A 23368-nucleotide genomic window follows, 5' to 3' on the forward strand; every position below is an offset into this window, starting at 1 on the left:
TTGTTTATACCTCCCTCTTCTTTGCAATGACTTTAAAAAACTGAGGTTTGTTTGCATGGTCTAAAATTATTTTCTATAGAGGATATTTACAATATTTTATATCTTTTACTCCAGTTCCTTGTTTAAAACCAGCTACTTACGACAGTCTCTTTCATCTTCTTCATCACCACAGTCATCCTGTCCATTGCATCTCAGGTTTATTGGAATGCACTTCTGAGTTTTTGTGCACTTGAACTGACCAGACAGACACACATGTGTGTCTGTAAATTAAAAGAATAACAAGTTAAAAAGATTAAAAGTTAAAGACTAAAAGGTTCAAAACTTAAAAGGTAAATGAAAAAAAAATACAGTTTCTTGACAGAGTGGAAAGCATGGCATTTAAATCAGTTTAGCATACAAGCCTACAATGTATATAATTACCTACCACAGTTCAGTTCATCAGAATTGTCCCCACAGTCATTCTCTCCATCACAGATAAAGGCTGGAAGAGCACAAAGTCCAGTTCCACACTGAAAACGTCCTGGTTGACATCTGAATTCAGCTGAGAAAAAAAAAAATTGCTTATGAATACTATCAGAGGGATGGGTAAAGTATCAATAGTGCTGTTCTTCCTCTATGAACTAATCAAAAGAACCTATAAACTTTCATATTTGCCCATACAATCTCAATCTGAGTATATATTAGTAACTCAAACATACACATATTATTGCAAAACTAATTTCAAAGCCTGACATTTTAAATTTGCCTAATTGTAGTTACAGTACTAATGGTACAGAGTGAAACCCCCTGCAGGTCGGTGCTTACTGCAGGCTCAACAGAGACTTGCAGTTTAGGATCTAAACACTTGACTTCAAGTCTGTGTGTAAGAAACTTGCTATCCCAACTGTAATTCTATTTCTCAAGAAAGGCTTAACACTGTTCCTTCTCCTGGCCACTGTCATTTGAGTCAATGAGCAATTATGTACCTCTGTAGCAATATTTTATATGCACAACGTGTAGCTTAAAATGGAATCTTATGTAGAATGTTAATATGTTGAAGTTTGCTTCAGAGGCCTCTGTAGCAGGAAAAGAGAACTAATTTCAAAACTGTAAAAAAGGGGTGAGAGATTTCAATACAAAAAAATCAAATTAACTGTTAATTAACTGAAAGATTGTAGAATACATAGTAGAGCACATTTATATATAAGCTTAAGGGAACAAGGGAAAATGTTGTTGCTCAGAAAACTGCAGTAAATAATAATAACAACGTGCATCTAAACTTCTACAATTGCAACGAAACACAAGCAAATGAGGTTAGAATTCCACATTTTTATTACATGCAAAAATAAACCTGGCAGAATTTTGTACTTATATAAAAAATTCTGCAACCTCAGAACAGAGCTAGGAAATAAAAATCTTTAGCAAAACCATAACTGAGAGTAGCTCAGTTGGTTAGAACATGGTGATAATGCCAAGGTTGTGGGTTTGATCCATCTATGGGCCATTAACTTTCAAGCTGGACTTGATGCTTCTTGTGAGTCCCTTCCAATTCAGAATATTCTGTCACTTGTTTTTAACTGGGATGAAGTAAAGGTTTAAAAGATGAAAAACAAAGCATGATTTTCCAAGGAACTTGAAAGGCTTTGAATAGACATGAATTAATGATAATCTTTTACAGGTTGACAAAGAAGAGCCTGCACCCCCCTTTTTAAATTTGACAGAAACCAAGGAACAGAAAACACTGCTGGCAAAGAGAAGTGTTCAAAAGCAATCCTCTTTCTAGCATCTGTAATGCATTATAATTGATTCGGACCCTACTGATACAACTGGGCTCCAAATCCAGGATGCACTTACGGCATTCCGGAGGCTCGTCGGAGCCATCCCCACAGTCATCCACAGTGTCACACTTCCACCAGAACGGGATACACTTGTCAGTTTTGCAACGGAACTGGAAGAGGAAGGAGAGAAGGAGAAAAGGCTTTCATATGAATACTTCTTTATTCACTTACAAATAGAAATAGTAGCTTACGAAAATTAGACTCACTCCTTAAGTCATTATTCCATTAATGAGTTCTAGCTGTTAATTTTACAAAACTTGTATTTTAAATATTCTTTTTTGTGGAGATGTTTTGCGCTGAGGTTTTCACTGATAAAAGGAACTGTAGTTTCAGTGATGTTTCCACACTGCCTTACAATGCCCTAATACAAACCACTCACTGCATTTTATGCTTTCACCTTTTAAGATCTTACTCAAAACAAGCACTTCAATTCTCAGTTGTTGTAGACTGCTGAAGCAGACAGTATCATTTTTCCTGATAAACCCTAACACCCACAGTTACAAAAAAAGGCCTTAAAGTGTAGTGTAGTGCATGGTATTGCTTATATTGTTTGAATTAAATGAGCAAACCAGATATCAGGCCTTCCAGCCTTTCAAAAGGATAGAATATCTGTAGGAAAAAAAAAAAAAAGAAAAATCCTTTGTAAGACTCTGGCAGTGCCTTTACTCTCTACTGAGGTGACACCGTACCTTTGTTCTGACTGAAATAGGAATGCAAACAAAACTAAGAGTAGAAATTACTTGATGAAACTTCTAGGGCTAAACCTAAAATCTGAGTAAATGTGGCTAATGCTTGGGAGAAAAACCCAAACAGATTATCAGAAAATTCTAAGATATATTGGTTTTCCTACCTGATGTGCGAAAGGAAGGAAACCAACAGATTTAAAAGTGCAAGACATCTCAGTTTCTGTGACTCAGCACTATTTTTTTAATTTCTTCACATTTTAAAAATAGTTGATTATTCAATAAAGCTGTATTTAAAAGGTATATTATATTCAGCACATTGGGTCAGTTTAATCTTTTCTGCCAAGAAAAATTAGGGTTTCAAGGGCATTTATGTAGTAGGACCTATAGCTGGAGCTACATCATTCTTGAACCACCTTGAGGGACATGCCCTGTAAGAGGGTAGGTTGAAAGGCAGCTGTTTATAGTTTAAAACAGCCCAACACAGGTTACACAGCTCAGGGGAGCTTCAGTAGAAGGCCAGCAAACATAGGGGACAAACAGAAACTCAGGCAATTCTCATTCTTAGTATTTTTTGCTTTCTAGCACAGTCTTTCTGATGCTTAATTGCTTTAAGGTACCAGCCTTGCTCTGCCCACCACAATGGACTTCAGGCTGTTAAAATGACATTATGAGGTTATTTCCAGGAAATGGGTACTAACTCTTAGATGCTGTTATATGAAAATACTTGCATTCCCTTTCAAACTGAGGAGCCAGACACCCTGTAAAATCAGGGAGCAGAGTCATATGGGTCTCAAATGACTGGAATTTTGGTGCTCTAGAGTCTAATATGGTTTGTATTAAACAATTTCTCATGTCAGATTAGCCATCACAGGATGGTCTGGACATGTGCAAGACCAGTGTAGTGACCATCCAACTCCTTTTCATCAGTGGGTATATTGTCAAGAGCGATTACATCATCAGACCAGCTCTGATTTGACATCATCATCTGAAAATCTTAGGGAGAAAAGTGTATTTTTGCCACTGATCTCTGCACGTTATGCCATCAGACTGATGAATTATCAAACAGTAAAAAGATTTCAAAAGTGGAAGAAAATGACAAATAATGTACAATGTAAACTGTCTGTCTGCAGCTGCTTCTTCTCTCTAACTCTGCTCTCCATCCTGTGGAATCCACAAGTGATAAAATATTGCTCCTGAAGGATCCAAGATGTGATGCAATCCTTCAATTCAGATGATCAATGAATTATTTAGACAGGAATAGAGACATTCAATCAAATGCTGGCATATAAATTCACTGTGGAATAAGCTTCCAGTGTCATTTAAAGAAAATATATAAAGAAAAAAAAGGAAAAGAGTGACTTTTCTTTTAACCAAAAAAATTTGAGAAGCTAAATACAAGGGAAAAATAGGTAAGAAATTCCTCATTTTACAAATGTTTTACACCTTTTTTTCCCCTCCTCATTTCTAAATAGGAAGTAACAACAAGCCAATAAAAACACAAAAGATACAATGAACATCATAAAATCTCACCACCTTAAAGCAACAGAGGAAGACAGCAGGAAGGTTTCTTATATAACAATATTACTTGAATTAAACTTTGCATCATTTATTAAGATGAACACTGTTTCCTAAAAAATACAAGTAAAACCTTTTCCTTAATGATGGAAATCATTATCATACATCATGATATAGAACGGTGTAAGAGCTTACATCTAACAAAAGTGAACTGCTAGAAAAGCAGATCACTAAAAATACTTTAAAGGCCATATGTAACAGTCAACCAATTAATTGCCTGGGTAGAACAGTCCAAAGACTTTTATCAAAGTGGTTCTCTTATAAGAAATCAGTATGTTTTACTTATCTACTTTATATTTTAAGAAAAAAAGGCATAAATATTTTTTTCAAGTACTAGGGAATACACTGCATGCAGTTGATGCAATTGTTAATTAATTACATATTGCACCATTTCCATTTTAACTACTGGATTGTTTTAAATGCAAATCTATAATTTACCTATGTAGCTATGTCACCCATTTAACTGGACTGAGCATGTTATCTTTTATTAATGTAAAGTTCACTCAAGCATGAATCCTCCCAAATCATTGTTATATACACTTTGTATTTTTATATTTCATACAAATGTTTTTTCAAGGCAATTTTTATGGGTTTAGCAGCTGGATTTGTTCTAGTGACTGGTAGAAACACTGATGTTTGAAAGTGAACAAGTTCTGCGTTCTCCGGAAAAAAAGGCATTTGCAAGTCTGTTTTCCACTAACAGCCTTGAAGACAAAACTCTTTAAGTGCTCCCAGCCTTCAGCTGCTTTGAGTGATACCTCCACATTTAAAGGGCACCATCACTGATTATTTAAAAGCAAGGGTAATGACAGTAAAATATAATCCCTGCCCCCCCCGCCCCCCACGCACCTGACTGGCTGTGCAGTTTGACAGACACGTCTTGTTATCAGCAGCCAGGTAGAAGTTGGTGGGACAGGCACACGTGTACATCTTGTCAGGGGCCAGAAGGCACAAGTGACTGCAACCACCATTGTTTAGTGTACACACGTGTTTAGACACTGTGGACAGAGTAGGAAAATAATATCAGAGCCCATTATTCCAGTGCACCCCAGGGTATCTGCTTTACAGAGGAAGAAAGATGTATTACATGTGCTATCTTTACAATGGAATGTGTCAAATCAAAGAGCTATAGAGGGAAACTTTTCCTTTTGCCTTTAAGCTATTCTCTGTTGTATGCAAAAATTATTACTATGGGTGTAGGTTCGATACTGAAAGAATGAGAGGAAGAACAGAACACCATTCTTTTTTTTTAATAATGAGAGAAAAAATTAGCTTATCTTGGTAAAGTGCCAAATTGTATTCAGCTACAATTCAAATAAAGGGACATCAGGATATCAGACATACCACCCACATTGTCTGACATTCCCTCAGTCCAACAAGTTTCTAAATAGCAGTATTCTTCAGCATTATTAACACGAAGAATCTTGCTTTTCAAAGAATAAGGTTAAAAGTTCTTATCACACACTGTTCTCCTCTTAAAATCTGGTAACTTGTACTATAATGCAACTAAACAGTTCTGTACTTCCAGTCAGTATCTGGGTCAACTTTTAAGCACCCAAATTGCTACCTCACCGCTGAACAAGATATATCACCTGTATTTAATATCAGATATGCTTACAATATTAATCACAGATTTAATTTTAAAAATGCTAATTTGAAAACTTCCACAAATTGAAACAAAAGAGAAATAAAACAATCACTGCATGTAAACAAGCTTCCACTACTCAGCACCTGGCTCCTGAGCTAAATACATCAATGCACTGTTTGGAAAGCAAAGACAGAATAATTACCATCAGGTTGCCTGTAAGAATGATACACCTGGATGTCTGTTATGGTGTGCCATGAGTTAATCAGTGACAGTCTGTCTGATCCAGAGGTTTTGTGGGCACGGCTGAGCGATTTGGTTTTCCCGTCTGTCCAGTAGATGTAGTCTTCAAACAGTGTTAGTGCAATCACCCCTGGAATGTCTTGATTAGGGACTGGAAGAAGAGATGCTAAAATTAATGTTCACTGTTGGAAGGCTGCCAGTTAAAACATTCCATACTGCACGGGCTGACAGATACAACTGCTGTATAATGTCTTGAGAATAATTGTCATGACAATACACCAAGCCCAGAGGGTTCTTTATTGCCAGTTACAATAAAGATGGATGGAGCACAAACTCTGCTTGCTTAGAATTCCTTGGTCCAGTCAGCGTTAAGGAAATGAAAGAATTTCAGGTAACAAAAATCACCTCCAGATCTTAAACTAAAGAGATGTTAAACTTTAAAGTAATACACAACATAATCTTTGCATAAGCCAATATCAATTTGCACTTTTAGTGGAGTAAAAGTTATTAGGAAACATCCAAAACGTAACATATACATCTCCTGATGTATATGTGTCTAACACTCTTTAAGACAATTCATAGTGTTTTATTTCATCAAAATATACTGACAAGATTGACAGGAAAAATAAGTTTTCCACTAAAATAAACATAGTAGTAAGAGGGCTTAAAAAATTACAGAAGGACAAAAGGTAGGAAAAGCTTTGGAGCATCCTTTATCCTGCTGTATACTCTTTAATCTTGAACTATTTATTCTCAGTAAACAGTAACTGAGCTCTACTTTTTTTTTTTCTTTTAACATACACAGCTGTAATCATAAATGTCACAGAAGAATACCTGATCACAACAATTAATTTTTAAATTATAATCTTTTGTTGCTGAGTCACTCTAATTACTGATAGACATGAAAAGAGCAGCTGACTGTTACTTTTAAGCAGCATATCCTTTACACCTTTACCTTGTTTTCTTCATCTTTTTGCCTGGAAAGTGATTAAATAGAGTTGGCCAATCTCAAATTACAGTTAAAATATTTCATAACTCACTGAGACCTAATGACTGATACTGAGGATATGGAATGACACCTAAGCAAATTCAATCTCCTATCCAATAATGCTCCCAGTAGTGAACTCCAGTGCAGGGCATGTTGCCTTCTGGTCAAGCAGACCTTGCCTCTTAGACCCAAAATTATCTTCCCTTCTTGATTGTCTCCATGTACTACAGCTATCATACTGAAATTACAATATGATATTCTTTGAAAGACCTTCATAACATTTATGAGAAATCAGTCAAAGAGCAATGAAATTATTTTTGGCACTCAATACATAGCTAACTTTGCCGTGGTTGCTTACACATTACAGTACCCTCCAAAAATACTCTTATCATTTGTAGAATTCCATTGTGAAAAGTTTTCAATGAGAAATACAAATCAGGTTGATAGGGAGGCAGGAAAGAACAGCAGAAAGAGAAACTGCTACTCTGAGTGAAACCTTGAACTAATTATTTTATTTTTGCTTGAGTTCTGGAAAAATATTTGTTTTGATAAATTATGAGCCTTGCTTCTACTTTTGACATCAAATTAAAGATGTTGAAGGCACTGCTCCAGTTTCTCTAAGTGTAACAAATGTGCTTTTTTTCTTTGCCTGTTTTCTCTTATTCTGATCAAAGTTAAGATTAAAATCAGAATATAAGTGCATGTAAAAGCCTTAATACACACAAACAGGATTTACCTAGAAAGATTATTTGGATTTCATCGTCTTTATTATTCCCTGTCAATGAAAAATACCATCCTTGCTTTGGCCATCCAGGAATCACAAGTAACCACCATGTCCTGAGCATGGATAGTATAAGTAAATGCTTACTTTTATTTCTGTATGTTCTGTATGTTTGTGGGTTGCTATGCAGTTTATCCTGGCTTCAATGGATATGCATTCATCAGAATCCAGATGAAACTTTATATTCATGAACTAGAGAAGATTCAGGAGAGTAACATGTACTGCCTGAATTGCCTCATCACACCTTGCTAATAGAGAAGCTAAGTTAAGTGTGTGGCATAAAATATTAAATACTGCAGTTAGAGTACTGCATTTCAAACGATTGTTCATCGAATCAAGTACGCTTTTCTTTCATTTTTTAGAAAAGCCAATTCTGTGAAAACCAGGTTTAAAAGCTCAAATCCTTTAATTATCTTAAAAACAAAACTGCCATATCAGAAACAATGCAAGAAATATTATACTCTATGCTTTTTTTAAGTATTTTGAAAGAAGTATAACAGAGCATATTTGTTTCTAAAAACTGCGTTTCCCATTATTACCAGATAGAGGCAAAACGCGGACACCATCAATGGTTTAAACACAGATTCATGTTGCAGTTTGTCCTGCCACTATTTCTTATTTCTGAGTAACTTTGAGAGTTTAATGGGCTTCTGCATTAACTTTTCATTAGGTCACGATCAGCACAAACTTGATCAAAATTCTTTCAGAAGCTTGCACCATTTAAAGCTGTAAAAGCTCTTTATATCCTTTTGTGACTATGAAACTTAGAGAAAGTTATTAAAAAAAATCAATTAAGAAAGCAATGAATAGACTAGGTTAAAAACACAGTACAAATAAATATATGCAAATAAAATCTACTTGAAGTAAAACACACAGAAAATAATCCAGTATAACTGGACATAAATATTTCTTATAAAAATTCAAAGATGACCATAAAAATAAATTTTTATAAAATAAGAATTAATAATAACTACATATTATGAAAACTTAAAAAATTTCCTCTAAGCTGACCATAAAACTTGATGAATTTTCTTGCAGTAGATACACCTGTAAAGATTGAGAGGAATTTCTGAAAAAAGTCATTCAATGGCAGCCAATTCTGATTTACTTCACTGTTTAAGGAATAGTTCTGTCATAGCTGAATATGATTTTTCCTTTACTTTTCATACATTATAACTGAGGGAACATAAGAACCATCAACATGTAATAGGTTACAGAATCAAAGTTCCCGTCAACTCTGAATGACCAAAAAAAAAGAACACAAAACAGAGGTAATTTTAAATCTTATTTTCTGATGGAACAGTAAAATAGTCTCTCATGCTGTTTATTCTTTGCCTTTGAGGATGTGACTGTCTCAAGCTTTCCAAAATTTCAGGCACTGACAGCTACTGATTTTTCATAAATGTATGTAGCAGGAAAAACACCCAATTTCTTCCTTCAGTCTTTCCTTTAACTTCAAGACAGCCTCAACTGCATTATTGATCTACCTCTTCATAAATGACATACACTGGTTATATGTTGCAGTAGCAATTACTAACCCTACAGCACACTTTATGGTGTGAATCACAGTTTTAAACAGGAAAGTAAGACTAATTGCTCCTCTTTCTTTGGCAAGCACTGTGAAAACAGACTGCTTTGTGCAAATTTAAAGTAAAGACAGGTTAGCCATAACTGCTAAGTACCTCTGTTTCCCCTGCATCACCTATTTGAAAACATTTAATCAAGATGTCTGCTTGAAAATCCATTAGTAAGAAAGTAATATATTCTGTTAAAGACAAAAATTACATTACACCAACATAAGGGTCAGATCTCCACCAGCAAATTCATGAAGAATTGAAATAGTCGTATTATAACCAGAGCCATGAGAATGGCACTCACTTAGTATTAATTAATTTCTAGAATTACCTAAGGATTCAATAGTTTATTTTTTTCTTTTAGTGTTCTTATGACAATGTCACCCTATGGGCCTCTATTAAAGTGATACAAAATAGTGCATCTCAGAACACAGACACCAGTTTTCATACACTGCAACACACATTAGGTACCATGTGTGCAGAAAAAAATGCTATATTTTGTGCCACCAATGCAATCTTATTAACTGAAACTGATACTTAGATTTTCAAGACCCTGCATTACTTATTTGTTTAAAAAAACCAAAACAAACAATTCAGCAACTTAGTCAACAATTATGAGGGACAAAAAGCATGGAATGCAAGATCAGCATCCTATGTAATTTATGACAAAAAAATTGCACCTGAAGTTTACTTTTGTGATTCTCTTCCCCACCACAGCCTCCTCCTACCAGACATGAGCAAGTCCCTTGCAATCCCTTCTTTTCTAACAGGCCTTCTACTGCCATCTAATTCTCTAATGGTGTTTCATTTTATCCATAAATCATGGATTCTCTTACACTGAATGCTAATCCCAAACAGTGCTTGACCAAACAAGGAGGTGAAAAATGGGATAAGAAAGAGGAGGCAGAAAGGAGAAAGAATGCACAGGCCTTTCAGAAAGCTGTAGAAAACAAGAGGGAGGAATGCAGGCAGGAAATAAAAGGGGGAAAAAAAGACAAGGCTTGAACAGATCAGAAGCAGTGGGAAATAAAAATTATTAGATACTTGAAGAGAAATAAAAATGACAATAGATAACATAATAAAGGAAGATAAAGTGCTGCATGAACTAAAGAGAAAAGCAGCCCCAAGAGGCAACGTGATTGTGTAGACATATGAGAAACATGACAGACTTAAAATATATGTTTGTCTCTCTCTCCTGCATTTTGTATGAATTTTGATCCAAGAATATAAATTCATAGGCTGTAAGTCATATTTGTGATACAAATGTTTACTTTTCTCTTGTGTGAACTCTGTTTCCCTTATATTTTCTGAGCATAAGCATAATCTTCACTTAACATAAAAAAATGTTACTTTGATTTCAGGAGTGAAAATCATTCCATCTGTGATCTCTTAGCAACAAAATATGCTTACTGAAGAAAGCCATACAGAAGTGAAGCCCAGCTTTCCTCAGCTCTTACTGAAACACAAGTATTTCCAAAAGTAAAAGCAAATACTCTAACATGGATAATAAGAGAAAAAGGGTCTCCTTGTCAGGTGGTAAAACCAGTGTACAAAGGTTGACTTCTTCTAAACAAAAAAAAAAAAAAAGAAAAACCAAAAAAGATATCTGTGCTCTGTCAAGTCCATCAAGGTTGGATTTTCTTTGGTGGTCAGCTCCTGCCCAAGCTGAAGATGGCTGATCACTTCCAAACTAGAAAGAGATGTGCCCCTTCCCCTTCCAACAAAACAACAGACTGCAACCTTTGCTGTGCCCTCTTGCCAAATCCACAAGAATAGAAAGGGTGAAAGATTCCTGGTTTGATCCTCCCAAAATTGCATTCACCCAGTTAGAGTTCCAGGGCTGACAAGCAATTGCTAAAGGCAATTAATTGTTGTTAAGCAACATTTTAAATGAGTTTCTACTTTCCCATGGCATTAGAGAAGTTTCTCTTTAAGAATTCTGGCACCCAAAGGCAGAAAATTCAAACTGATTAAACCTGAAAAACCAGGCTATATTGTTTTGAATTCCACTCTCTGAAACTTGATTTTCTGAACGCCAACAAAACAGAGATTAAAAAGCCTACTGACATCTTGATCTAAATGGAACCAGTGGTAAAGTCTTAGGAAGCATTAAGACGAAATGATGAAGGAAGAACAACACTTAATAAGAAAATAGCAATTAAATCTACAAAACCAAATGAACTTGGAAGTGGCTGATCTTCTTCTCTGCTGCAATTACTGATCCCTGCAGTCCTCTTTGCCTGTGAATTCCCCTGTTAACTTTTTGTCTCATTTTATATTCAACTTGTAACCTCTCTGAGACACAGTCAATACTTTTTTATTTCCTTTTAGTACTTTCTCCTGATGCTTGTCCCTTTTGATAAAGAATTTGAAGTGCTTAGTCCATAAAATTAATAATGAATAATGACAATAAGATTATCTCTATTAAGCTTGTGACAAAGTACATAATTTTGACGGATGTAATTAAATTTAAGTATGTTACATTAAAACACTAATTTTTGAAGATGAAGCATTTTATAATCACTATTACTTTTATGAAATTGATGCTTTTTAAAAAAAAAAGCCACAAACCTGTCAAACTCCATGAGCAGGATAAAAATATTCACAGAATATATAGATGAAGTCCAGTAATTAAAGTTATGTTTCACATCAAAAAATAAATTAAAAATACACTTTTAGGATGGTATTACTCATATCTTTAATAACAAGATGTGCATTTATTTCTGTAAATTTCAATTTACATTTATTTCTGCAAATTTCAATTTACATTTATTTCTGCCAATTTAATATATACGTATTACACATCCATATTGGGTAAAGTATGGTAGATACAAGTCCTAGGATTAAATGGAAGGACATTTTGCCAGTCAAAAATGTAACTGGAGTAGTGAAAACAGAATATTTCAGTATAATAAAATCACACAAAAAATTGTTCTAAGTCCCAAAACTATCACAAAAGAAACAGGAAATTTAGGCTTAAATCTAAACATCTTAAGGCACTAATGTATCTGAGGTATTAAACTTGACTACTACATATAGTGACACCATGAGAAGAGATGCATAAATTTTCCAAAATCTGCATATAAAACCAGCTGATCAAAGCTAGGACTGAAATATTTTATTGTCCCACTTTAACATGTTTTATTACCTTTTTAAATTCACTGTGAACAGTTGTTTATATTCCAGTAACTCCATGGCAGTACAGAGCAGTGATTAAATTATTCTCAAACATATACAAGTCACAATTCGAGTAAAACAACTCAGTGTGCTAATGAGATTCAAAGGTTCTTTCATTATTTTTCACATTTATAGAGAATATTTACATGCCTCCCAGCCCCTCACTTTAGACTTGTGTCTTGCTGCTGGTTTCAATATTCATCCTCACTCACATCCAAGCTCTTCCTTCCTTTATCTTTCCCTCTCCTGCCATCATCCAACTATGATATGTAAACTGCTAAGCCCCTTTGGTTTATCTCATTTATCTGTAACTACAGGAGCTGTTCAACACTGCAACCTCCTTCATCAAAACCCTCTCATTTTTGATTGTGTTGATATGAACAGAGAGAAAACAGGAAATCTGTGGTTTATGTTCTCTGTTCCCCTCTGACAGGAACAACTGCATGGAAACTAATGCCCATCCTTTAAAATTTGTGATGGCACATGGGGAAAATCATATGGAAATTTAAAGTGACCTCTGCTAGGTTTCTAATGAGCATGTAGAAAACCTGTTTTTGGAAGTTTATCATCTAATCCAATTTGGGCATATTGGCACAAGAACAGTGGAATATACAGAAACCAAGCTGGTTGCAATCTTCATAAACTGGGCTGCAGAAACTGGAGACTGTGGAACCTTAGAGTAATGTAACTATGTGAACTGCCCTTAATACAGGTGAATCTGAGTATTTTTTCCTGAATAGTATCCTTTAAAAGAGAAGGAAAAAAATAAAATAAAATAATCAGATGTAGGAATACATATGGATTGGAGAATTTTATTGGAACAATTATGAAAACTGAATCTAGGAAGCAATAGTGGAGGTGTAGCAATTATCAGTTTGTGCTGTCACATGTGGCTACAATGACTAATTTCCACAGATTCCTCAAAGGTTGGGAAAAAATTGTTGCCATATCAGAACTAGTTCTTTTCTGCTATGAGAAACCCTCTTTTCAGACTGGACTTCTTCCAGTGTAAATGTGGAAGGAATTGGTTTCTGTAATCTTTTAGATTACCTCACCATTAGGACAATTTATAAATAACTGGATTTATTCTTTTATAAAACTGTGGTGGCAGAGTTCAGAATTAAACACTTTTTACCTACAAAGTCCTTACAATTAGCATTTTTTCAAATTACAGGTGCTAAAACTGAAAGAGATTTTAATCTTCAAAACCCTTGTAACTTGATTCTTCAAAACTTGCACATATACCCACTAATTCTAAAGTTTGCAAATACTCAGGCAGAATGTAATTTTGAAGATAATGTTTGGGGGTTTTTTTCAAATTGAGATACTGTAGGAAAGTTGCTCTCTCAACTACATCACAGCTAAAGGAGTAATTTATGAATATTTGATTTATTTAAAGCTCAACACTTTTTCATTGCTTCATTTTCATGTCCCTGTCAGATGAAGCAATGAAGTGCTCAACTTTTGTTTTTACAGTATAAAGCGGTAAAGAAGTTGACACAGTTCACGGACTAATCTCAGCTCAGAGAAGCTTCTGTACTTCTGAAACCGGACTATCAGATTTCCCTTTTACAGTTTCATTATACTGAAATTCTCATCTTCAAAGTGAAATGTGGAAATGGTAGGCAGCTCTGGGGTTTAAGAGCTCTGAAGGATAGGAAAACCTGCACGAACCATCCAGATACCTGGGGAATTGTGAAGCCTGCATCTCCTCTGGGCAGTGAGAACCAAAAGCAGCTAAGTCTGACAAATTCTTAAATGTAGGGTTTTTTTAAAGAAAAAAAAGCCCACATAAGTAAACCAGCTTAGTGCTTAACCAGATCAGTGCTTCAATACCTGCTTAATCATTTACAGTGCATAACATTTATGAATGCTGCACTGCTGAGTTGGCTAAGCTCTAAAGACAGTTTACATAACCAAGCATTAAACTTCAAATAGCTAAGCAAGGTCATTGCTGCCCCCAGCACCAAGAAGAGCTCCCAAGTACTGTAATATTTCTGGCCTAGTTAGCATGTTTTCAAAGTTCTTACCAGGACTCTCTTGGCAATTATAAAAGACCATTTCTCTATTGAAATGCAGAGGAACTTTACAGGAGAAAAGCAGCAGATGTTCTTTTTTCCTGAAAAAGCTTTAAGGTTTGCAAGAAAAAAAAAAATTAAAAAACTAGTGGAAAAAAAAGTGTTAACACTAAGATCTAAATACATATAAACTCCCACTGTATGGAATAAACACTCCTTGGTTTAACATACAGCATGTCAGTAATTAGCCTAAAATTGTTGGGTCTGTCCTCAAGTATCTAATGTGGAGTACAGAACACTGCACTCTATCTCATACCATAACATCTCTTAATAATACAAAATCCAACCATCGTACAAGGTACTTATTTGCTGGGTCTCATGAAATCTCTGTGGCAGTTTATGATACATTTTGCAGCAGGTAATTTAAGATGCAGAAATCATATTCTCAGAAAAAAAAAAAAACACCTTAGAGTAAGCTAGCCTTATCCTCAAAGGTCACAGAAAAAGGGGGAAAAAAATACTTAGTTTTGCATAACTAGCAGTTCAGATTGCATCATTCACAGGAGTCCCATTCAGACTTTTTTCTCTGATCCATGAGCTTGTTTTTTATGGTCCCAATATCTGTGCCTTTACACTTTTCTACTTGAAAACACAAAGGTTAGAATAAACTCAACCATCCTTTATTAACTTTGATAATGCAAAGAGTCTCAAAATGACAAAGAAAAATAGACCATGAAATCCATGTTAACAATATATCTCCAAGAAAGAGTTATCATAAGATATAAACCTAATCTCTCTCATTTAAGTGCTTATCAACACAGATTACAGATATCAGAAAGCTAGAGGGGATCACAGTTTTACTTCCTCTATACACCCACCATTGAACTTCCCTGAGTTTCCCTTATTAAGATAATTAATTTATAATGGTTAAATTTCATCTTCCAAAATATTTCTAGTCTTGTGCTGAAACATGAAGACATTAAACATCTATTTGGTAATTGGTTCAGGAGAAGAAGGGAAGGAGGGACAAGAATCTGATTAAAGACAAATTGATTATTACATAGGAGCTTTGCAAATCTCCCAGTGCTCCATTTGGACAACCCACAGGAATGGTGCATCTGTTTCAGACGCCAAGAATTCTATCACTTATTTGTTAAATCCACAGAAACTTTTCTACAACTTGATTTTAGTTTGTTAATCACATTTTGAGTGAAACTCCTGACAACAGAAATTAAAAAATGGCATTATATGGGGGCAGGATGGAATGGATCCAGGGAAAGGCCACAGAAATGATCCAAGGTCTGGGAAGCTGCCATGTGATGAAAGGCTGAGAGAACTAGGTTTGTTCATCCTTGAGAACAGAAGGCTGAGAGGAGACCTCATCACCATGTTCCTGCATTTAAAAAGTGGCTACAAAAAGAGGAAGCTCCCTTTTTACAAGGAGTCACATGGAAAAGGCAAAGGGTGATAGGAATAAGTTACTCCTGAGAGACAAAGGGAAAATGTTTCACAGTGAGAACGGTCAGGCATTGGAATAGTCTCTCCAGGGAAAGGATGGATTACCCAACACTGGACACTTTTAAGATGCAGCTGGACAGGGTGCTGGGCCATCTTATCTGGATTGTGCTTTTGCCAAAAAGAAGTTGGATCAAATGATCCCAATGGTCCCTTCCAACCTCATACTGATTAGCTAAGGAGAAAATCTTGCTCCTACATCATTTAAATACCTCAGGATGTTTTTCCCAAAGTGTGCTTCTTATTGATTGAATATTTATATACCATCTGGACTTAAAACAGACACGTCCTCAAAAGTAGTGTGATACCAAGTTTCCACAAAGTCACTATCACTTTTAGAGCTTGCCTCACATATTTCACTGGTACCAAACTTGGATAAACTTGCTGTGGCATTGTGACAAATTTCCTTCTTCTCTAGGGTCACATATCCTCAGGGTAAGACATTAACTCTGGGAATATAAAGCAGTTGAAACTGATTTTTACCACCTGGGCAAGAGAAACCCACAGGCTGGAGAGCGAGGCAATGGACACCAAAGACAGCATGACTAGAATTTTGCAGATAATCTCCTGAATTTAGTGACAGGATGGCATTTTCTGAGAAAGGAAAATTCTGAAGGAATTGAAAAGGTTGAAAAGGAAGATTGAGAAAAGTTTGACCACTGCAGTCAGTTTAGGGTTGAGAGACACAGTGGCTATTATTTACTTCTTTCCTTTGAAAAATCCAGGAGTAAGATTAAGGATAATTGTATGAGGAAAAAAATAGCAGGATAGCAGCACAGGGAATAACATCAAGAGAAGTATGGAGCTTTGCTTCATCTATCAGAAAGAGAGACAGTCAGCAGGAATCCAGCTGGCATCCGGGGATACGTCTGAGCCAGTGCTGCTCAGGTGAGCAGGTTATGATTGACCAGTGTTTGGCACAAAACCCACAGAAGTTAATGGTGAGATTAATGGGAATGTTTACAGCTCTCATAGCTACTGCTATAGTCTCTCCAATCTACCATCTCAAATAACTCTCATTGAATTATTCATTATGTATTTATCACTTACTATTCATGAGTGTTAGAGCTAGAAAACTGGTTGTTTTGCTTTTTTCATTTTACAGCTAAGCATCAATCTGAAAATCAAGTAGTTAGTTCATATACTCTGGTTTGGAGAAAACCTGGAGGCACCCAGTAGGAGATAAAAGCCTAAAAAAGCGCAAATCCACGAAATTTTACCAGCATAGCAGTAAAGCTTGTGGAAGGGAGCTCAGGTAACAGTTTCTTCTCAAAAAGAAACCCCAAGAAAAACTCAGTAGACCGATATTATTTCATATATTTGAATTAAAATGAAAGATTTTTAATTATACAATTTGGAATATGAGAACTATTCATCACAGTGTAAAACTTTTTATTTTTTTTTAGAATACTTCATAGATAAATGACAAGAGCTTTTTAATTATCTGTCAGGTGAGAAGCAAAAGATAAGGATAGAGATTACTTAATTACATAAGTATTTCAAAAGTTATTATTTCACCCATCTACCAGGAAAGCCCCAAATTAGATTTGCAATACTGGTCTCATGCTGAACAGAATAATGGGCATGTCCAGCCTTTCTGAGGCTGGAGAAAAGGCTGATTTTAGCCACATTCTGACATATGGCACACAGGACATAACCCTTCCAGTCTTAACAGCCAAGTTTCACTCTATATCTTGATAGAGAACATGTGAATATTTATACCAGGGTATAAAATTGACAGGGCTGCCTCAGACTGCTGAGTCTGTTCCTTAGAGTTTCCGTTCGACATTTTTTCCACAGGCATGTATTACTGCATGTTTAAAAACTACTTATATTTATAACAGAGAGGAAAAATGAACAGAGACTTTTAAAATATTGATAAAAGGAACATAATGCCCAAAAAAATGTTGCAAAAATATTTTAAAGGACAGCTTTTATGTAATTACGCACAACACAGAAAGTACCTTTGATTAGAAAATTTTCAAAAATAAAATAAAAAAAAAATCCAACAAACTGTGACCAACCTTTATGTCTGTGAGATCCATCCATGTCAGAGAACTCAATGTGATTTTCATCAGCCCAATACAGCCTGTGGTTGACATAATCTATTGTAAGAGCCATAGGTCTGGATATCTGTGCCTCTATGATAACAGTTTGTCTGGATCCATCCATCCCAACACGGCCAATGTGAGGGTACTCACAGCAATCAATCCAGTATAAGTATCTGCAAAACAAAGCACAACAGTTGAATAATAACAATAAATATTTGACCAGAGAAGCTGTGGATGACCCACCCCTGAAAGTGTTCAGTGGGTTGGATGGGGGCCTGAGCAACTTGATCTAGTGAATGGCATCCCTGCCCATGGCAGAGGGCTTGGAACCAGATGATCTCTAAGGTCCCTTCCAACCCAAATCATTCTGTGATTCCATGGTTAATATATTTATTCAATCTCAAGAATAATTAGGTAATTATTCTATAATATTTTGACTTTCAAGATATTTTTTTTTATTTTTCTAGATCTGCCTGTAAATAAGTGTGCTAAATGTAAAGGGTTTGAATAGGAGAGTCCTCATGTTAGGTGTGATTTTACTAAACTAATTATGGACTAATAAAAAGTGCATTTAAATTGCTCAGTCTTGATACCTTAGAATTGTAAATACTACCCAAATTGGACTTTGTGAATCTCAAATCTTGCATAAATGGCATCACTACTAAATTTATCAGAAATATGGTGCTACACTTACTTTTCTTTGTCATATAATGAAATTATATTGCTTTAAGAAGTACTAGTGCCAGAACATTAGAACAGGTTCTCACACAGAGGGCTTAAAAATGGGTGAAACACGGAGAGAGGCTGTTGGAACGCTGAGGAGCAATATTTTCCTCAATATGCCATTTAACCACAATGCAGAGCACAACTGTCATAAAGAAAGAAAAAAGTCCTATTATTTAGTACATGGATGCATGTTGCTACTGTTGTGTGCCATTACTCAGAACCTCAGGACAGACCTTTCCAGCTGGGAACCTGATACGATTCTACTCTACAGGTTTTGGACAGTCTTTCCAAAACCCAGATGCAGTTCATACTCTTAATAACCACCTGGAATTGTATTTGTGTGCAGGAGGAAATAGCGGTCCTAAGAGCAGCTACAGGTGCAATATGTTGGCACCATACTCCACATAAACAGCAGAGAAAGGGATCTTTCTCCACTGACTCCAACAGGACACATTTTGTTTGGAAATATATCATTACTCTCGCAGAGCATCAGCAATGTAATTGATTAAGCATTTCTCCTTTGTTAGAAAAAAAATAAGATAAAATTAATATTGTTTCAAATAATAACTCTGAATTTGAAATAAAAACACAGATATATTTTTCAGCAGCTTGCCATATTAAAATAAACAAATACATAAATATATTTACTTTAAGAAATATTATTAAAATAGATTGGCCTCATAGATCTAAATCTGTACACACTGAAAAGGAGCCAAGTAAGATGATTATGCCTATATATATATATATATATACATATAAACTTTCCTGAAGAACTGGGAGTCTCTGTACAGACTTTGTAGGTTGATTTCTGCATACACAGGGAACACATCCTGGGTGCCCAGGCAACCAAAGGGAGAACCCATGTATTGGTATCTTGAGTATATTTAAAAAAGATCTGTAGGCTCCCTGCCAGATTTGACAGGGAAAAAAGGGTACAGTTACAAGAAAATTAAATTCTAGTTCTAAGAACCAGTAGAAAATGCCTTTTTTCTTAAAAATAGTAAAGTAGATAGTTTATACCAATTATTATTATACCAATTTTATAAGTAGCGATGATATAGTAAGCATTGGTAATACACATTCAGACTACTGATATCCAATGTAGCTGAAAGTTAGGTAATAAATATTAATTAGTATTTTCTGTCTACTCTTTACAAAAAAAAAAAAATTAACATCAAGTTAGAATTAAATTCAAATTGCTGCAAATTGGCTTCTTCATACCCAGCTTGAGGATCTAAGGAGAGATCTCTGGGAAACTTCACCCTCTTGCTCACAAGGACAGTTGGGTATAAACCATTGAGTTTAGACACCTCAATAATTCTCTTTTCAGTGTCAGACCAATAGAGATTCTTCCCAATCCAATCGACAGCCAGTGCATTGGGAACAGCTGTATTGTGGATTACCTAGAAAAGCAAAAATTACATAAATTATTCATCTAAATACTGGGGAAAGGAACAACAACTCAAGAGTTACTGCTACCAGAATATTGAGAGGCTGGATATTCGATACAGCCACATACAACCTGTGAAAAATGGGTATTACTCACTGTTAAATACTGACACTTCCCAAGTAATGACACTTCCTAAGGAACTAAGATAATGTGACACTTTCCTTGTAGTAAGGGAGAATGGAGAATACCTCAATGAAGTAAATAGCAAATTCCTGGCTTCTCTGCATTATGCACTAACTTACAAATTTTGGACCTTTCGTTTTTCATCTTAGGCTTCTAGTTTTCTCTTCATGTAAAAACAAACAAACAAACAAGCAAACAAACTGCTTTTTTCCACTTTACTGGTTCACTTTTCTTTCCAAAGAGCAGAATGGAGATGAGGCTTCTCTCCCCACAGTGTCCCCTCAAACACATTTGCTTCTCAGCTCCCCACTTCTCTCACTGGTCTACATCAGAATGTCTTTCATTTTAATATCACAGTGGTACCACATGTCATTGTGACAGATAGACCATAGGAGCACTCAGCTGAGTTCCAGGAAGAGGTTACTAGTTGGAAAGTAAACAGTGTGCTCTTATTTCCAACATTCATGTGGCAGAAGAAAGAGGAGCTTTCCAAGAATTAGTTAAATTTCAAAAGGAACACATGATTCAGGAGTAAGAGACAGGAGCAATTCAGTCACCTACTGGAAAGCCCACGCTCTGCCAGCAGGGATATGTTATTCTCAAGGTTTTGGAAGACTTGAATAATTCTGAGACTTGAACAAATTCCTCTGGATATATGTGATCATGAATCTCATCATGATTGTATGACTCCGTCTTGCTTGGCTGGGAGTATTTCATGTCAAGTGTTGAGTAATATTTGGAAATTTGGTTAGGGCTTGATTAGGTCTGTGCAACTAGAACTTCAGAAAACCACAAAACAGAAAGCAGTTCTTGAAAATATTTGAGATTTCTTAAGTACTAATAATGGGTTTACTACTGTGCTGTAGATTATTTATTGTCATCTTCAGCACTAAAAGCATGTGCTTTTAGTCTATCAGCCATAAACCTGATTATGTACAATTGAATGTGTTAGCTTTAATTTTATTTACCATTTGAAGATACTGAAAAGTCTTCAAGATAAGAATGGATATGGTGAGATACTTTAAATCCATTTTATAGTTATGAATATTCAAACCTACCTTTTCAGGTTGTTACATTATTTATCATGTTATCAAATCTGTTTTAAAAATTAAATTCAGGCATGCACAGATTTTTTTTTATATGAATAAAATATTTTGTTTTCTAATACCTTCCCAGTACCAGCTTCACTGGTTTATAAATGTGTAATTGCAGCAACTGCTGCACTGTAACATGGGACATTTCCTGTAGAAATGGATAACTGCAAATTTAGGGGTTTATCTACAACACCTAAACACTGCATAACAGCATCAAACAAAGTAATTAGTCTGTTTTCTGATGACTTTTCCTTTGGAGAGTCACCTCAAGCTTATTCCAGTCGCTGAGATCACCAGTGTGACATTTAACGTGCACAATCCAGCTTCCTGCAGCATTTTCCAACAACATTTGCATCTACAACACTATACATAAAATACTGTTTTAATGTCTGAATACATCTATGTGAAAACGTTGTCATTTAAATTCTATAAATATCTCCTCCACAATCAGATGAAGAAGAAAAATGAGGTGCCATCAGGTTGCCCAGGGCAAGAAAGCCAGAGTTGGTGTGCTGAAAAGATGCCATCTCCTAAAAGGGAAATCCTAGATAATATATCAAAGAGGATCATTTACACTGATAGCAGATCTATTTATAGTAAAGAGTAACACAAGAAGTATGAAGGTAGTAAAATAAGAAATTCATACTTCAAGGCAAAAAGTCTATCAACCATAAAAACTCTCATGACAAAAAAAAATAAAATATGTAAACAGGTTATCTGGATAACAAAACCCATAAATCTTTAAATAATTAAGCAAATAATTATAATAATTTAATTTGAAATAATTTAATTTTAATAACATCAATAACTAAATATATCCTTTGGTGAGCTATTAGAAAGTCAGAGAGATAGAAAATTATCATTTTGGATAAAAGATGACTTATAGAATATTAGACAGCTACAACATATAATTCTCATAATTTCTTGCATGTATTTTTAGCTTTCAGAGGCCAAATCTGGGACAGGTTTTACAGAGAAAAAAACAAACTTTTGTATGAAAATTAAATGTATTTATTTTCATAATTTTTGCTTTTACATTAGCATATTTGAGCAAAATCTCCATCAATATGACACTTGTCCTGTAAACTGCAAAACTATAATGAAGGAAAAAAGAAATATCCTATATGTTCCCATCCTAATTGTTTCTTATACTGTTCAAATTTCTGAAATCTTTCCTTAAAAAATAAAACAGTTATTAAATCATAGCAATAGGAGGTTTGGTTGGTTTTTTGGGTTTTTTTTTCTCCCTCTTGGTTATTACAACTTCTTGACTGGGAAAAATTCTTTTTGGAATAGTTAAGATTAGAAATAAAAAAATCTGAGGTCATCCCCAGTCCTAAAACAGCATAACACAGTTTCATCCAGAATGGAGAGATGCTTTGTAAATTGTTTAAAGGCATTAAATATGATTCAAGAATTTAATGGATTTTGAACCCTACACTTGCCTGACCCTATTTTTTTTCAGGAAACCTCTTTGCAGGGACTCACTAGAACTTCTGAGTAGATGCTGGATTTTAGTTTTATCCCCCCCCCGGGCATCAGAGTGCCATAAATTATGTTCTTAAGGTTCACTGGTACCTGTGAGCTTCAAACCTAACCTTCAAAAACTGTGCTCTGAGGATGTTTCAGTCCATGCACTAAGCTGCAAATGAAAAACAGAAGAAATCTTTTTCTCTCTGCATATTTATTGGTGCACAGTGAGGGAGCAAAATTTACAAGGTATGTTACTGCTCAGCTACTCCATGTTTCAGAAGGTCAGACATAATAGAATAAACAAAAGATTCCTTACTGCTTATCACCAATGCTGGAAAAAACATTCACATGAGTCAACAAATGTGCTTAATAGTGGATTTGTGAACTTAATCCACTACAGAGGCAGAACAGACAGGATGTGCAGAAAGGGGGGTGCAGTTTTACCCTGGATTATTCACAGCAAAGACATGGAGTTGTTTTCACTGTCAGTGT

At 35.2% G+C, this 23368-nt stretch overlaps 1 protein-coding gene across 5 annotated transcripts in view; it reads right to left on the minus strand.

The window, feature by feature from the left end:
- LRP1B (LDL receptor related protein 1B) overlaps positions 1-23368 on the minus strand; it is a 675815-nt gene that overhangs the window by 81971 nt on the left and 570476 nt on the right. For all 5 annotated transcript variants that reach the window (XM_017830208.1, XM_017830207.1, XM_017830205.1 and 2 more), the window contains exons 58-64: positions 19958-20139; positions 17984-18183; positions 5869-6057; positions 4928-5076; positions 1834-1927; positions 425-541; positions 141-260 (exon numbers count right to left, since the gene is read on the minus strand). In XM_017830208.1, the coding sequence (XP_017685697.1) occupies positions 141-260; positions 425-541; positions 1834-1927; positions 4928-5076; positions 5869-6057; positions 17984-18183; positions 19958-20139 (1051 nt within the window). The remainder of the gene's footprint in view (positions 1-140; positions 261-424; positions 542-1833; positions 1928-4927; positions 5077-5868; positions 6058-17983; positions 18184-19957; positions 20140-23368) is intronic.

The sequence above is a fragment of the Lepidothrix coronata genome, unplaced genomic scaffold (genome assembly GCF_001604755.1).
Source record: "Lepidothrix coronata isolate B3197 unplaced genomic scaffold, Lepidothrix_coronata-1.0 Scaffold175, whole genome shotgun sequence".
NCBI classification, from domain to species: Eukaryota; Metazoa; Chordata; class Aves; order Passeriformes; family Pipridae; genus Lepidothrix; species Lepidothrix coronata.